This window comes from Ctenocephalides felis, unplaced genomic scaffold, assembly GCF_003426905.1.
Source record: "Ctenocephalides felis isolate EL2017-DRISC unplaced genomic scaffold, ASM342690v1 CF-g0.4_SCAFFOLD_01604, whole genome shotgun sequence".
NCBI lineage: Eukaryota > Metazoa > Arthropoda > Insecta > Siphonaptera > Pulicidae > Ctenocephalides > Ctenocephalides felis.
The window spans coordinates 36,086,203-36,102,041 of NW_020537758.1; the positions used below are offsets into that span (position 1 = coordinate 36,086,203).

The 15,839-nt window shown below is 29.1% G+C and overlaps 1 protein-coding gene and 2 long non-coding RNA genes across 3 annotated transcripts in view; all 3 read left to right on the forward strand.

Annotated features, from left to right (window-relative positions):
• LOC113372259 (serine/threonine-protein kinase 24-like) overlaps window positions 1-7,498 on the forward strand; it is a 24,814-nt gene extending 17,316 nt beyond the window's left edge. The window contains exons 9-10 of the mRNA XM_026612584.1: window positions 4,797-5,005; window positions 7,233-7,498. Coding sequence (XP_026468369.1) covers window positions 4,797-5,005; window positions 7,233-7,242 — 219 coding nt within the window. The 3' untranslated portion in view covers window positions 7,243-7,498. The remainder of the gene's footprint in view (window positions 1-4,796; window positions 5,006-7,232) is intronic.
• A 3,680-nt stretch (window positions 7,499-11,178) lies between these two features.
• LOC113373141 lies at window positions 11,179-13,051 on the forward strand. The gene is made up of 7 exons (XR_003366865.1): window positions 11,179-11,336; window positions 11,417-11,512; window positions 12,038-12,295; window positions 12,453-12,510; window positions 12,585-12,723; window positions 12,788-12,916; window positions 12,980-13,051. It is a non-coding gene; the product is annotated as an uncharacterized LOC113373141 (long non-coding RNA).
• A 276-nt stretch (window positions 13,052-13,327) lies between these two features.
• On the forward strand, window positions 13,328-14,055 carry LOC113373142. The gene is made up of 5 exons (XR_003366866.1): window positions 13,328-13,424; window positions 13,488-13,557; window positions 13,616-13,685; window positions 13,882-13,960; window positions 14,026-14,055. It is a non-coding gene; the product is annotated as an uncharacterized LOC113373142 (long non-coding RNA).
• The last annotated feature ends 1,784 nt before the right edge of the window (window positions 14,056-15,839 follow it).

Here is a 15,839-nt window from a genome sequence, read left to right on the forward strand (position 1 = left end):
AGAAGATGCAATTGGTCGAGCATAAGACTTGTTTGACGAAACATGTCTAACTCGTTATCGAAATACTATAATACGTTAAAAAAAGGCTCATTGGATAGTTTTTTTTTAAACGCAAAAGCTAGTATAATTATAATTTAGCAGTTTTTATTTAGCAATTTAGTAGAGTATGTATTTATTTTTGCAATAATGTTTCAAAAAAACACTGTGCTGGAACGAATTAAGGGGGTTGTTCTTTTTGTTACAAAAAATGCAATGAAAAAAGTCAATTTGAGAAAAACGTATTTAAAGTTTTTAATATAATGTACTAAATACACCATTTAATTTAATGTACTAAATACACCATGGTGTTAAAGATGCTGACACATTAAAAAGGTCATGTGCATGAGGTATTATAATGAAAAAGAGGCAGCTGGCATACAATAGCTCGCGGAGCGATAACAAAAACGCTTTCAGAGAATCATACATATAGAGATATATATCTATAACTTCGTCAAAAAAATAGATATGATTTTTTTTTTAAATAATTCTAAGGTTTTTAGTTTTCATAATATCAAAAAATCTCAAAATCGAAAAAAAAAAAAAAAAAAACGAACAACCCCTTAATGGCCTTTCAATGTGTTTTTTTAAAAAAGATATTTCGAGATACAAGGAACTCCACATGCGAGCATAGTTACGGAACGAATTAAGCTCGTAAGGCAGGACACTACTGTATATATTATAGATTTGATTTGTCTTTTCGTAAGATATTAATAAATAATATTTTATTAGATAAGTCCTCTGGACCACAGAGGAGGCGACATGAACCACCACACGATGGATCAACACCAGCAACAGCAGAACGTCATGATTCAACCGCCAAAAATCTCCTTCTTCCCCGGACAAGAAGTCTGGTGCCGCTTATTCCTTCTCTTCTGGTCACCGAAATAGCACGACGGTCGGCGGTAACGCTACCACGGTGATAAACTCTTCGGCGATTCAACCGCCGGCGGACCACGGACCGGTCAGCGTCAACTCGCCGGTCAACACGAACGGCAACCATCAACATTACGCCACTTGGGATAAAAGATCATCTATTCATAATAGCACAGGACCAAAAGATCGCACGTGTCTTTCGACTGTCATTATCCACTTATTGCTGAGGTAATTAATATACGCAAGTAGCTGTAAGTGGAATTCTGTCTTAAGGCAATTAGGGCATCGTGCCTTAAGGCAAATTGCTGGAACTTCCGGTACCGCAATTCAAAATTCGAGTAATTAAAAATAATCAATAATAATAATCAATAAAAGTTGATCAATGATTTGAAACTCTTAATAGAATTTCGAACCATATTAAATCATCTGTTTTGAAATATTTTGGAAATTCTGAACTTTTTTTCAAAGCAATCGTACTTCTTTAACTGCATAAAGACGAAATATCAAAGCGTGTAAACGCCGCGTCGCCGTCTAACGCGTAAACATTGGTACGCAAACCATAGGAATGTAAACAAAATTTATACTTATTGTTAAAATCTCTATAAAATATCTGATAATTTGATGTGCATATGTCTAATGTTCATTTTGACCGCCAAATGGCTCATTTTTTTTTTTTCTTTCCTCCATATCTCCAAAGTCGTTGGACCTGCCTTTCTAAAAATATGAACAGTTCTTCATTTAGTCAATACAAATAAAATGTTTTTGAACTATTCAAATCGGACGCTCCGTTCTTTGCCCCTTATCTTCAGAACGGAGATCTGCTTTGCCAAAAACTAATCAGCACGTCTCCTTTATCAATACGAATCGAATGTTTTTTGAATATTCAAATCGGTTGATCCGTGTTCCCGAAATCGTCGACGAAAATTTGTATGCGAACACACATACATACACGCACACACACATCCATTTCTCTAAGGTATGCCCAAATGTTCGAATCTTCCAAATAATTTCTTTGCCCTACCTTATAGATTGATCTACCTTATATTACAGAGATTGCTCGTCAATAGATATTGCTTTATTATTTGTGAATCCTATTTTGGCTTGTGATCTTCAAATTACTTAAAAACACATTTAAGAGTTTTTCATTCCGGGTTATCTCGAATTTTTGAAAGTTTTTATTTTTGATTAATTTTAAATGATTAATCTAAAATTATTCATACAAATTTGAATTAAACAATGCCATATTATAATTTGCGGCTTGAATTAGGCATACTGAGAGCAATATTAATTAATAAATTATATATGGGATCGTTCAAGTATTACGTAAGCTGATTTATTACAATTATTTACTCCTCATTCCCCTTGTCAGCAAAAGTAAGCAAAGCTCTTACCCCTAACCCCATGCTTACGTAAACATTTTGCAATTAATGTAAAAAATAAAAATACTACCTATGACGTAATCATCATCCAGACTACTCTGCCCCCCATGTCAACCCAAAATAAGCAAATCAACAACCCCCTCCACCCCTATAGTGCTTACGTAATACTTGAACGGCCCCTATGAAGAAAATTGTACAGAATTTATACAATAGTTGAAACCGAAAGAGATTCAAGGATCAAGAAAATGTGAATTTTTTGTACTCAGATTAAATTTTCAAATAGTATTTCCAATGACTAGTTTAAAAAATAACTTTCCCTTCCCCAATTAGTTCCCGTCTCGGATTTTAAATAGAAAATACGATACCCTTATAATTATGCATTATTTTGCAGTAGAAAATTATGCAATTTTGTTTTTCTTTAATCACTAATTTCTTGATAAATAAATTTAACAATTGATCAACTAATCTTACACGAATACATTTATTGCACATTTGAAATTCATCTAATTTTTCACAACCATATACACAGGGCCGGATTTAGAAATTTGGCGCCCCGGGGCACTGACAAAAATGCCGCCCCATCCCTGAAATTTTATGAACTTTCGAACTTCTTTTTAAAGCAATCGCGCTGCTTCAGCTGCGAGGGACAAAATATAGAAGCGCGAGAGCGCCGCGTCGCAATTTAACGGATAAACAATGTTACAGAACTTATATAAATATAAACAAAATTTATACTTATTATTATAATATCTTTAAAATATCTGATAATTTAATGTGCATATGTCTTATGATCACTTTTGTTCGCCAAATGTTTCTTTCTTTATTGGATCATCGAAACCGCTAAACCTGCCCCCCACAAATTTAAGCAGTTATTTATTCTGTAATTTTTTTTACTGTTATTGGACGCTTTTTTCTCAAAAACTGAATTATCATTTTTGACATTTTGGCCCGTATCTTCAAAACAGTTGGACCTGCCTTGATCAATAACTAATTAGCATGTCTCATTATCAATAGGAATTGAATCATAAATCGGTTGATTCGTGTTCTCGAAATCGACTTGAATAATTAAAAAATATTAGATTTGTATTGATGGGGAGACGTGCGCTGATTAGCTTCTGGTGCAGGCAGTTACGGAAAATGGTAATTGAGTTTCGATATTTCTCCTCTGAAATAGCTACGCAGCGCGATTGCTTTGCAAAAAGTTCATAATTTTCGAAAAATTTCAAAATACAAAAAATGTGTTTTAGAAGCCTTTTTTTTCATTTTTCTATAAAATGTTAAAGCTCTTTATAAAATGTAATTTTCAGTACAGGATGTTTCGGTAATTTGTCTTAAGGCACAATGCCATGAGTCACTAGTTTAAATTTTTTTTTTGACACTATAAGCACTTCCAAGTGCACAAATACGTCATTTTAAGAGGGCTCGAGAACTGAAGAACATATATTTCCTAAACTTTCAGCTTGTTTACGGATCTTTATATTAGCCAAATTGCCAAATTTGATAACTTATTAACCAATTTGATAATGGCAAGGCAAAATAATAAATTTTAGTTATCGTTTATTTCAACCTAAATTTTGCATTGCAATCGTATTATGTTTTGTTAATTATATTTCTTGAAATAAAAAATGTTGTTAAAAAAAATTTCTTATATTGTATAGAATTTTTTTCTCACTGTCCAAATTTTGCCGCCCCCCAAATTTTGCCGCCCTGGGCAGTAGCCCCGATTGCCCCTACGGTAAATCCAGCACTGCATATACATATAGGTTTGGATACATAAACGTTTTTATTTAAAAAAAAATATATTCATAAATATATTAATATCTAATCTATTAATATGTAATAACATTTAAAGTTAAACGATCAGAAGCTTTAGAATTATTTTTTTTTAAATGTCTCATATTTCCATATGCATATCCTATTTCCTAAAAATTTTAAATGATTGCGTTAATAACAAGAATAAAAAATATTAATAATCAAAAACATGATATTGCAGTCAGTATCACAAATTAGATTTATACATATCCATTGCAATTTGCACGGCGGTTTTGCTTTTCTATATTCTCAACGAATTTTCTGACAATCAGAAGTGATTTTTCAAACATTCGTAATAGATTCATGGTGGAAATTAGAATAAAGGGTAACAATATTTCAACAAAATGTTGGTAGTTAGATTTACAATTCAACAATTTATGTAGTTAGATTTACCGTTGATGATAAATCTTACACTTCTGATGTAAATTAGTTGTTCAAATGTGAGTCTAATTAAAAGCATGTCCACGGTTTGAGAGAAAGCTATTCACATCAAACTACTGAATTAGTAAAGAATAACAAAATAATCTTCAATGTATGTTAGCCCATGTTATTTTTAATCGATAACCTATTAGAATAATTAAGAAATAGATAGCACGATGATCAATATTTATTATATTTAATAATGTTATGTCATATGTTTTGTATGTCGATTTTTTGTTTAATTTCAATTATGTTTAAATTAATATGTTTTAGTTACAATCGAAACGTAGCGCCTTGTCAAATCACAGCAATGGTTCCGGGAACGTAAGTTCGAATTATTTAGACGAATTACGCGCGGCATTTGATATTGCCGAACGTGCCTCACCAGGAATTAGTGAATTATTTGTTAAAGAAGTCCTGACGCGCCTGATGCCGGGAGAAACTGCACCTAGGATCAATGGCCTAATGGAGAGGGTTGTCAGGTAATTTATTAATTCCCATGAAAATCATAATAAATATGATTTACTACCTTTGTTTTCAAATGATCTGCTCATTTCAATGTCCAATTTATGCGTCCGTATCTGTGTATACTTGCTTGAGAAAGGTGTATGTTGTATACGAGGTCTGTTCAAAAAGTACCCGGAATTTTCGTTTTTTCAAAAAAATATTTATTTATTCGTCTACATTAATGTGGTCCCCTTCAAAGTAGTCCCCCCCAGATATAATACACTTATGCCAGCGTTTTTTCCAATTTTCGAAGCACCCTTGATATTCACTTTTTGATATGTCCTTGAGCACTCTCAGCGATTTTCTTCAATCGAGGAAAACCGCCGTCCTTTCATGGGTCTCTTCAACTTTGGGAATAGGAAAAAGTCACACGGAGCCATATCTGGTGAATTTTTGCACTTTGCAACACTTTATTTCATTTTTTACGCAAAATTTAATACAAATTCTTTGACTTTTCAATTCTTCCATTGTAAAAATCGCCAAGCTCAGAAAAACACGTCGAACCTTAGCGACTACCACAGACAAAGTAAACAGTGAATATAGCTGAAAATTTCATCATACTTTAGGGGCATGTATACCAACACAATAAAAAAAAATTTTGACAATCAGACACTCCAGACCCGCGAAATTTAATTATTAGTAATTCCGGGTACTTTTTGAACACACCTCGTATATCCAGGACCGGTCCTAGAGTCCTCAGCGCCCGCATGCCAATATTTTTCTAGCGCCCCCTTATTATTTTAATTGTTTCAACAGTTTATCATTTAAATTACACAAACATTCACTTTAATATTTTTAAAAAATTTTTAATAATTCTGGAAAAAGTGCAAAAATTGATTTTATATTTATTTAGAAGATCGAGGCCATTCACGGGTAGTCATAATCAAACTTTTGTGTCTTCTATCGTTGTCGCACTCGAACTATTTTCAATTATTTATTTTTAATCCAAACTTTTTAACACATCCAAAAATTTCAATATGTTATTTATTGCTTGCAAGAATATTATTAATTTTTCAATTATTGCTAACGTATGCGTGATATATTAATATTTTGGTTTTGGAACATTTTAGTTATTTATTTTGGGGATGCATGCGATTTATTCTTATGGGCAAATCATACAGAATAAAAAAGATTTAGTCTCTCATTATTAAACATAAAACGCTAGTACTTCAAGATGGGTTATTTTAACTTAATTTTTCATTATTTAAAATGATATTTTACGATAATTGATATCGCAAGGGCCGAATTGTATGTATGTATCTTTACTTCCCCATCGTCTAATAAGATTGTTGTTTTAAAATTACATAACGTATTTTAAAAATATTGCCCAAAGATTAGTGAAAGATGCAACGAAATTATATATTTCTTGAATGATATTGAAAAAACTATATTATAAATTTTATTTCGAAACCTCGTTTTGGCGTGCGCCCGCATTTTTCGCATGCATTGCATTCAAGGTAGAACCGGCCCTGTATATATATATATATATATATATATATATATATATATATATAATATACACGGTGTCCCAGAACTAAACGTCAAGCCGTAACTGTCCTGAAAATAAATGGTAAAAAACTTTATTTCACGTTGTTTGAAAATTGAGCATTTAAGTGCAACCGAGAGCTTTGGTGAAATTGTGATCATTTTTCGGTTATTGTGATTAATTTTTATTATTTGTTTATTTAAACTTTGGAACCTTAACTGTGAATAACATTTCTAGTTTTGCAGAATTAAAACTTTTTGTTTAAACTTTTAATTTAAAATCTTCAAAATTGTTCTATTTGGAAAGGTCCTCCTTTGCAATCCAGTAAAGCAAGTTTCCTCAAAAGTTTTATAATGAAAAATTTAGAGTTATTTTTTTGACAACTATCATAACTTTAAATTCTTATAAGCTGTAGGGCTAATTTGTCTTAATATTACGTTGGTTTTACTGATGGCAACCCAAAAAGTTGTCTCGTCTTTGTGTGATAAATTTTTATTATTCTGTAATAGGCCGAATATTTTATTGATGCAGCAATTCCGGATGAGAAAATTGAATACCTTAAAATATTGCTTATTACACAAACATATATTAGAATCTATCAAATCTGTACATACATATTTATATATATATATATTATATATATATATATATATATATATATATATATATATTAAAGAACCTGTGTGAAAGTATTTAAATAATCTTATGATTTTCAGAGAATCGTAAATCCATCACTTCCTAATTATGGACTTTGGATGCTGCGTGCATGTATGCCTATACATTTGTGTTTTTAAAATAGCCATATGATAGTTGATTAATCATAATATATTAACAAAACTATTATGTTTACTTTTTACAAAAATATAATTTATTACGTTGTCAAATTAGTAAGAATAAAAATGCATCAATAATTACACTGCTGAATGTATATGTTCTAAGACGATGCTTATATTTCTTAATATATTTTATTAATTACAACCCACGCCAGTGTTTATTTTGATTACTATTGAAAACTATAAATACGATTCATCTAAAAAAAACTTTTGTGTCTAAAAATTTAAAGATTTTAAATTTTTAATGCAAGCACATGTATTAAGTTTTAAACAATTAACAAGTAACAAAGCCGTTTTTGTTTATTGTTTATTTATGAAATATAAATTTAAAAAAAATATGAATTTAGATTGAAGGGAGTGCTTACGATACACACCCTTTTCTGAAGAGCAGGATTAATATAAATTCCAAATAGTTCAATCATTATATATTATTTCACATAAGGAATAATTTATTTTTATTACTATGTATATAAAGTAAAAATGGAACTGTAACCTGAAATTAAAAGTGAAAAAATGATATCAAATATGTAATTACTTCAGTTGAATCTATATATTATTACATAACATTTGGAATATATACATATATATATATATATATATATATATGTATATATTCCAAACATATATATATATATATATATATATATATATTATATATATATATATATATATATATATATATATATATATATGTTATTGAATAATATATGAATCCAACTCTCTTTCTTTGCATATGTATATATATATATATATATATATATGAACAATTGTGAAAATATTCAATGATAATATTTCATATTTGATACAAATCAATTTGCAACAGTATGAATATAGAAAGCACTCTGAATCATGATTACCAGGATTTTTATAAATGATTAATTCTTCGAAACGACTTGCACAGTTAGGAGGGTTGAGAAAAGAGAGTTGGGCTTGCATATATTTGTGAAATATATATATATATATATATATTTATATTATAATTGTATTTATATACATATATATAAATATATATATATATATATATATATATATATATATTATATATAATATATTAGGGTGGTCCTTAATATGAACATTTTCGAACTTCTTCGCTTCCAAGGGCTCTAATACTTGCAAATTATTAAAAAAACCTCTGAAAGTTTTAGCTCTTAATATTGTCTCTTAGATAGTGCGCAATTCAATCAAAGTTTTGTATGGAAATATAACTTGGAGAACAAATGAATGAGTTCCATTCAAAATTGGACGCTCCATAAAATAATTTTTTTTTATTCTACTTCCATGTTTGATTGAATTGCTGACTGTCTAAAAGTTAATATTAAGACCTAAAACTTTGACATTTTTTTATCAATTTTGAAGCATTCGAGGCTTTGGGAGCAAAGAAATTCGAAAATGTCCATATTAAGGACCACCCTAATATATATATATATATATATATATATATGTGTGTATATATATATATATATATGTATATATATTATATATATATATATATATATTAATATATTCAATAAGATATTTTATTATGAATACTAAACTATTAGCAATGTTTCGAATTCGAATCTTTAAAAAAATAAAATGTAGAAAGTATTTTTTTAGATCATGTACATATAAAGAATAAAAATAATTAAATCAAACTATTTCATAGATATGTAACTTCAAAAAACTCTATTCAAATAAATATTAATTTTAGTAAAGTTATAATTTGTTGGTTTATTGTAGTTTTTCTTTTAAATTTTATTTTGCATAAATAAACATGTATTATATTAATTAATTTAGTTTATTTAATTATAAGCATAAAACTGTTCTATGTTTGGAGTGAAGATTCATTGTTGACAATATAAGATTTAATTTTTATTTAGCAATTAAGAAGATAGTCTTGTAATATAATTAAAAGTGTTGAATGTTTAATTAATTATACTAATTCTTATGTACAGATTATTGAAATAAACTTCCTTGTTATTTGAATCATACTGTTTTATTTTCTCATTATGTTTTAAAAATCGGAAATATCAAGATGATTTAAAACTTAATGAACATATGAAATATATTTTGGTAATAATTAAATTATTATTTTAAGATTTATTATTTATTATTTATTTTTATTATTTTTATCAAATATTCAAAGATATCTATCCACGGATTTTTCAACAGAGTTTTTGTCAACAGAGTTTCAACAAAGTTTGTGCCGTTTTATTTTTTAAAAAAATATTATTTGCAATAACTAATTAAACTAGTGGGGTGTATGGCATCGTGCCTTAAGGCAAATTGCTGGAACTTCCCGTACCGTAACGAAATGTTCGAGGAATATTGAATGTTTTCAGATAGATTATTATAAATATTGTAACATTGTCTAATATTTATAAGAGTTATATAAACTGAATTGTATATTGTATAAACTGAAATTATTTGTTTAAAGTATATTAGAACTTTACTTAGAATTAAAAATAAAATCTGAATTATTTTTGACAAAAAAAAAATTTCTGAAAATAAATTATTTTGTTAAAACAAACAGAAAGTTTTTTGAATCATTTAAATCGCTTAGTTCCCTCAAAAACTGCCATTTTTGCAAATTTAGCTCTGTATCTTTGAAATGGCTGGGCCTGCCTTTGCCAAAAACTAATCAGCACATCTCCCTATCAATAGGAATCGAATGTTTTTTGAACCATTCAAATCGGTTGATCTGTGCGCCCGAAAACGTGGACGAAAAAATGCGGACATACAAAACACACACATCCATTTTTTCTGAGGTATGCCAAAATGTTCAGAAACCTTCAAAACGTCGAGAAATGCAAAAGATTTCATTTTCGATTTTTGGCCCATTACTATAACTACCCTACGGGAAGTTAAATATATTAATATCTAATATATTAATATATAATATTTAAAGTTAAACAATCAGAAGCTTTAGAATGTTTTTTTTTAAATGTCTCACATTTCCATTTATGCATATCCTATTTCTTAAAAATTTAAATGATTGCATTAATAACAAAAATAAAAAATACCAATAATCAAAAACTTGATATTGCACTTGATTTTTGTTAGTGTCACAAATTAGATTTATACATTATCCATTGCAATTTGCACGGCGGTTTTGCTTTTCTATATTCTCAACGAATTTTTTGGCAATCAGAAGTTGACAAACATTCGCAATAGATTCATGATGGAAATTAGAATAAAGGGTATCAATATTTCAACAAAATGTTATTTTTAGTAGTCAGATTTACCGTTGATGATAAATCTTATACTTCTGATTTAAAATTAGTTGTTAAAATGTGGGTCAAATTGAAAGCATGTCCACGGTTTGAGAGAAACCTATTTGCCTCAAACTACTAAATTAGTAAAAATAACATGAAATATTCAATATATATCAGTTCATGTTATTTTTTAATTATCAGCCTATTAGAATAGTTTACAAATAGATAGCACGATCGATAATTAATATTTGTTATATTCAATAATGTTATGTCATATATTTTGTGTGTCGATTTTTTTTTTATTAAAGTTTTAATTATGTTTAGTTGATTATGTTGATTTAAAACTTAATGGACGTATGAACAATATTTTAATAATATTTAAATTATTATTTTAAGATGTATTATTAATCATACTTTGTAAAAAATGTTACATAATTCTTAATGATCTAGTATTAATATAGACACAAATAGATGTCATTCTATTTTTTCATAACGTTTGGGGCGACACCCAAGTGCAGCCCTGCATTTAGTACGGCCCAGTTTGCATTATGATGCGCACGCATCTAGACGGCCGTCTCCGCCCGGCATAAAAGAGGAAGACCAACACAAAAAGGCCTTTTCCACTATCGACAGCCGGGGATAATGTATTAATACAGTGTTGAGTCATACTTCAGAATCGACAATCTGATCTATAAGATATCGTTGAAACTGTTCCCCATTTCTGTTTCTTTTACTAACCGAGCCTATTTTGTGCTTCTCTGGTGCGACTGCATTGCACACGAAGACAGCTTTGGTGACGTATCAACAATGACATTTAATAATGTATATATATAATATTCAAAATTATTCAATAATAAATTCTGTATTTTGCAGGTGCAGAAATTTGGTGCAGTATTTCAGTTTTTGTCTGTTGGTTTGAACATTGTTACTGTGACGCACTGAATGTGGCATTTATTGGAATTGCATTTGGTACAGCATTAAACAGTGATTTTAATTAATACTTTAGTTATTACATTATTTTTTTAGAAATTTACAAAATCATTAAAGCATTGAATTTCATGATTCCAATGATCACATGCGGGTTAACTTATTAGTTAGGTAGCATCAGTAGTTCTATTATTACTAATAATAACAAATACTAACACACTAATCTATTCAACTATTAAAAAATAATGTGGTCGTTTGAATCATTTGAGATTATGCATGTGGATTTGACGTATCACATTACATTTTAATTTTCACTGTTTTCAATTCATGTTAATGCATTTTATATGAAACCAAGTGCAATTCTTAAACTGCTGATAAATTGTGCTACATTATATTTCTGGACATCAAGATGAAATCACATAGAGGCCACAACATATATCAAGCAAATTGAGTGGAATCGCCAAGCATCGAGCAAAAATTCAGTTTACATTTATTTTATTTTATCAATCATTGATTTATTCTGATGACTTAATTTATTCTTTACTAGATCTACTTTATTATTTTTAGGCATATTTGATCTGTCACTGTGGCCAACTAGAATGATACAACTATGAACATATTTTGAAAGCATTTCGAGTATGAATAACTCAGATTTCGCAAACATTAATAGCTCCATTTTATCTTATAAACATTTTAAGACTTAAGAATAAATGCTCTTCAAAGAGGACTAATAAGTTTGATAAATTCGAATTTACTACAATGATTGGATTGCAAATTGGTCAGCCTCGCATAATAGTTAATAAGCTAGCCGAAGCAAACTAACAAGTAAGTGTCCAGTAATCAATAATTAGCACACTATTATTTTCATATGGTGTTCGTTTTTTATTCTTTTTTTATTTCTGCATATATATTTAATTCAACAATAAATTTTTTATCACTCTTTCTGCATTTCTTTGCATTAATAATAAAAAAAATATTAGAGCTTTTAGGTTGCTTAAGCATTTAAACTCCACACAGACTCCTTTACGAGGGATCTTTTGGTAATGCATCAACTGTTTTATGAAATATCTATATATAGCATCAATGTATTCATTAATGTTTTTGTTTATTCCAGATGCTGGTTCTTTAACATCCAATTCAGTAATTGAAAAATCTTTATACCGACTCCTTTACCAGACATTTCTCCATATTTTATAAAGTTTGTCTGCACACTGACTCCTTCACCAGGAATTGCTTTAAGAATATTTCATGAAGTAAGTTTTTATCCATAATCCGTATAAATGTAAACAATACATAACATGTTCAGTTTTTTTACAGGTCCTGTCAACAACTGTTGCTCTGCATTCACACTCTTTCACCAGGAATCCATACCAGTATAAATGCAAACTACCACTGCTCTGCGCACTGACTCCTTCACCAGGAATCTTTCCAGAAACATTTTACCAGGTATTGTGTTTATCCATACCAGTATAAATGCAAACATTCCTAGAATGATACTTTTTTTTCTAGGTCCTTTCGACTACTGCTGCTCTGCACACTGACTCCTTCACCAGCAATCGCTCTGAAAATATTTTATGAAGTACGTTGTTATCCATAATCAGTATAAATGTGAACAATTGATAACATGTTTTTTTTTCCAGGTGCTCTAAACTACTGTTGCCTTGCACTCACACTCCTTCACCAGCAATCTTTCCTGAATCATTTTACCACGTATGTTTTTAGCCATACCAGTATAAATGCAAACATTCTTAAAATGATTTTTTCAGGTCTTTCAACTACTGCTGCTCTGCACACTGACTCCTTCACCAGGATTCGCTCTGAAAATATTTCATGAAGAACGTTTTATCCATAATCAATATAAATGTGAACAATAAAAACTTGTTTATTTTTTTCCAGATCCTTTCAACTACTACTGACTCATTCACCAGGAATCGCTGTGAAAATATTTTATGAAGTTCGTTTTCATCCATAATCAGTATAAATATGAACAATAAATAACATATTTATTTTTTTACAGGTCCTCTTAACAACTGTTGCTCTGCACTCACATTCCTTCACCAAGAATCTTTCCTGAATCATTTTACCAGGTACGTTTTTATCCATACCAGTATAAATGCAAAGATTCCTAAAATGATTTTTTTTCAGGTTATTTGAACTACCACTGCTCTGCACACTGACTCCTTCACCAGGAATCTTTCCAGAAACATTTTACGAGGTCTGTGTTTATCCATATCAGTATAATGCAAACATTCCTAAAATGATTCTTTTTTTTTTTCATGTCCTTTCAACTACTGCTGCTCTGCACACTGACTCCTTCACCAGGATTCGCTCTGAAAATATTTTATAAAGTACGTTTTTATCCATAATCAATATAAATGAGAACAATAAAAACTTGTTTATTTTTTTTTCAGATCCTTTCAACTACTGCTGCTCTGCACACTGACTCCTTCACCAGGAATCTTTCCAGGAACATTTTAGGGTATATTTCAGGTATTGGTTTATCAATAACCAGAATAAATGCAAACATGCTTAAAATGCTTCTTTCTTTTTTGCAGATCTTGTCAATCCAAATATTACTACCCTGAAGCTGTAACATCGAGAGCTTCGAATACTCATTCATGTGAGTGACTCGCAAGTGTTTTTTTTAATAACTACCTATAATTATGCATGATTAACTCAACTTTTATTAACTCAATAACATGACTAACCTCACTAACTTAATCAGTTATTATAAAAATCACTTGTTGAGTTTTACTATGAAGGTCGTACTGAGGGTGCTTGGAGGACACAGCCGAGTGATTAATGAGGTAATTTATTATCATAGTATATTTTGAGACTTGTTACTAATTCATTGTTATTGTTTATAGGGTAAACGACGACTTAAAGCTAAGTAGTCTTCAACTCTCAAGTCACTCAAGGCTTGTTCTTCAGCGAAAATAGTCGTCCGATCTACTAATTATGCTGTCCCAAGTAAATATCTCCGTCTTGTCGTCAGAGAAGGTGTCTACTGTGATATATTAAATAGTTAAGTGCGTATATGTTAATGAAATAATGAATAAATATATTGTATTTAATTTAATTTGTTTTTTTTTTTTAATTTAATTATGAGCCACTTTACGGCCAAATTATATTATGCTATCACGTAAATTACAAAAATATTTAAACATTTCTTGTGTTATTAATAGGGATACTTATTGAATGCACTTTTTAGTGTAGACAATTGTGTAAAACGGTTTGTTTACTATTTGGGTGTTTACAACCATCTTGCCGCATCTTAGTTAAGCTTCTTATACCTTTGCTTTGACTCGGAAGAACTCTGCGTCGTTGCTTTGACTTTTTTGCAAACCCTTCTGTTAGGCGAGTGCCTTAAACATTTAATACGTCGGACCGATGTTTTCTCTTGTTTAAATATTTTATTTTCCATTATTTCTTTAAATTGTGCACTTTTCTTCTTAGCTATAAATATCACTGTGTTATTATTATATACATCTATATATATATATATATATATATATATATATTAGGGTAATCCTTAAAATGGTCACTTTTGAATTTCCTTGGTCCCAGGGGTCCAAATGGTTCCAAATAGATAAAAAACAATTCTCTGAAAGTTTTAGTTCTTGATATTAACGTTTAAATAGAGCGCAATTCAAAGTTTTGTATGGAAATAGCATGGAAAATTTTTCAAAAATTTTAATTTATATATATATATATATATTATATTTATATATTAAATTGAAATTTATATATAAATTTAAATATAATTATATATATATCTCTCTATATATATATATATGTTATGATATTTTTTGTTAATGCAATTGCAAGAATAAATTATAATTGTATTATTAGATAGTGTGATACATTGATTGGAAGTTTTGAATAAAACTAACTGAACTTTATTTGGAGTGTTTCATTTCACACAATTTTCAGTGATATATATTAGAAACACAACATACAGGTACAGGTATTATAAACTGATAAGCTAATGTTTTAAACATTAATATACTCATTAATTCGTTCTTCGAAGAGGATTTATTATTTTGAATAAATTTCATATAATATAATTTTTGTAATCTAATTCTATCATAATCAATTAAGTTAATGTAGTTATAACTTTGGCCATTTTAAATAGACTAATCTATGGTTTTTCACTCATTTCAAAAATATTACATTTTTCAATCACTTTAATCTAATCTATATTATTTTAAAGTCTTATTAGTTCATTTAGTTAATATACTTTGAATATTGGCCAGTTTTACTTAACTATAACTTATAAAAAAAAATTACTTAACTATAACTTGTAAAAAAAAATTCGAGTTCTCAGTCTTGTGTTATTTTCTTCTTTTGCACAAGAATATCTTCATTA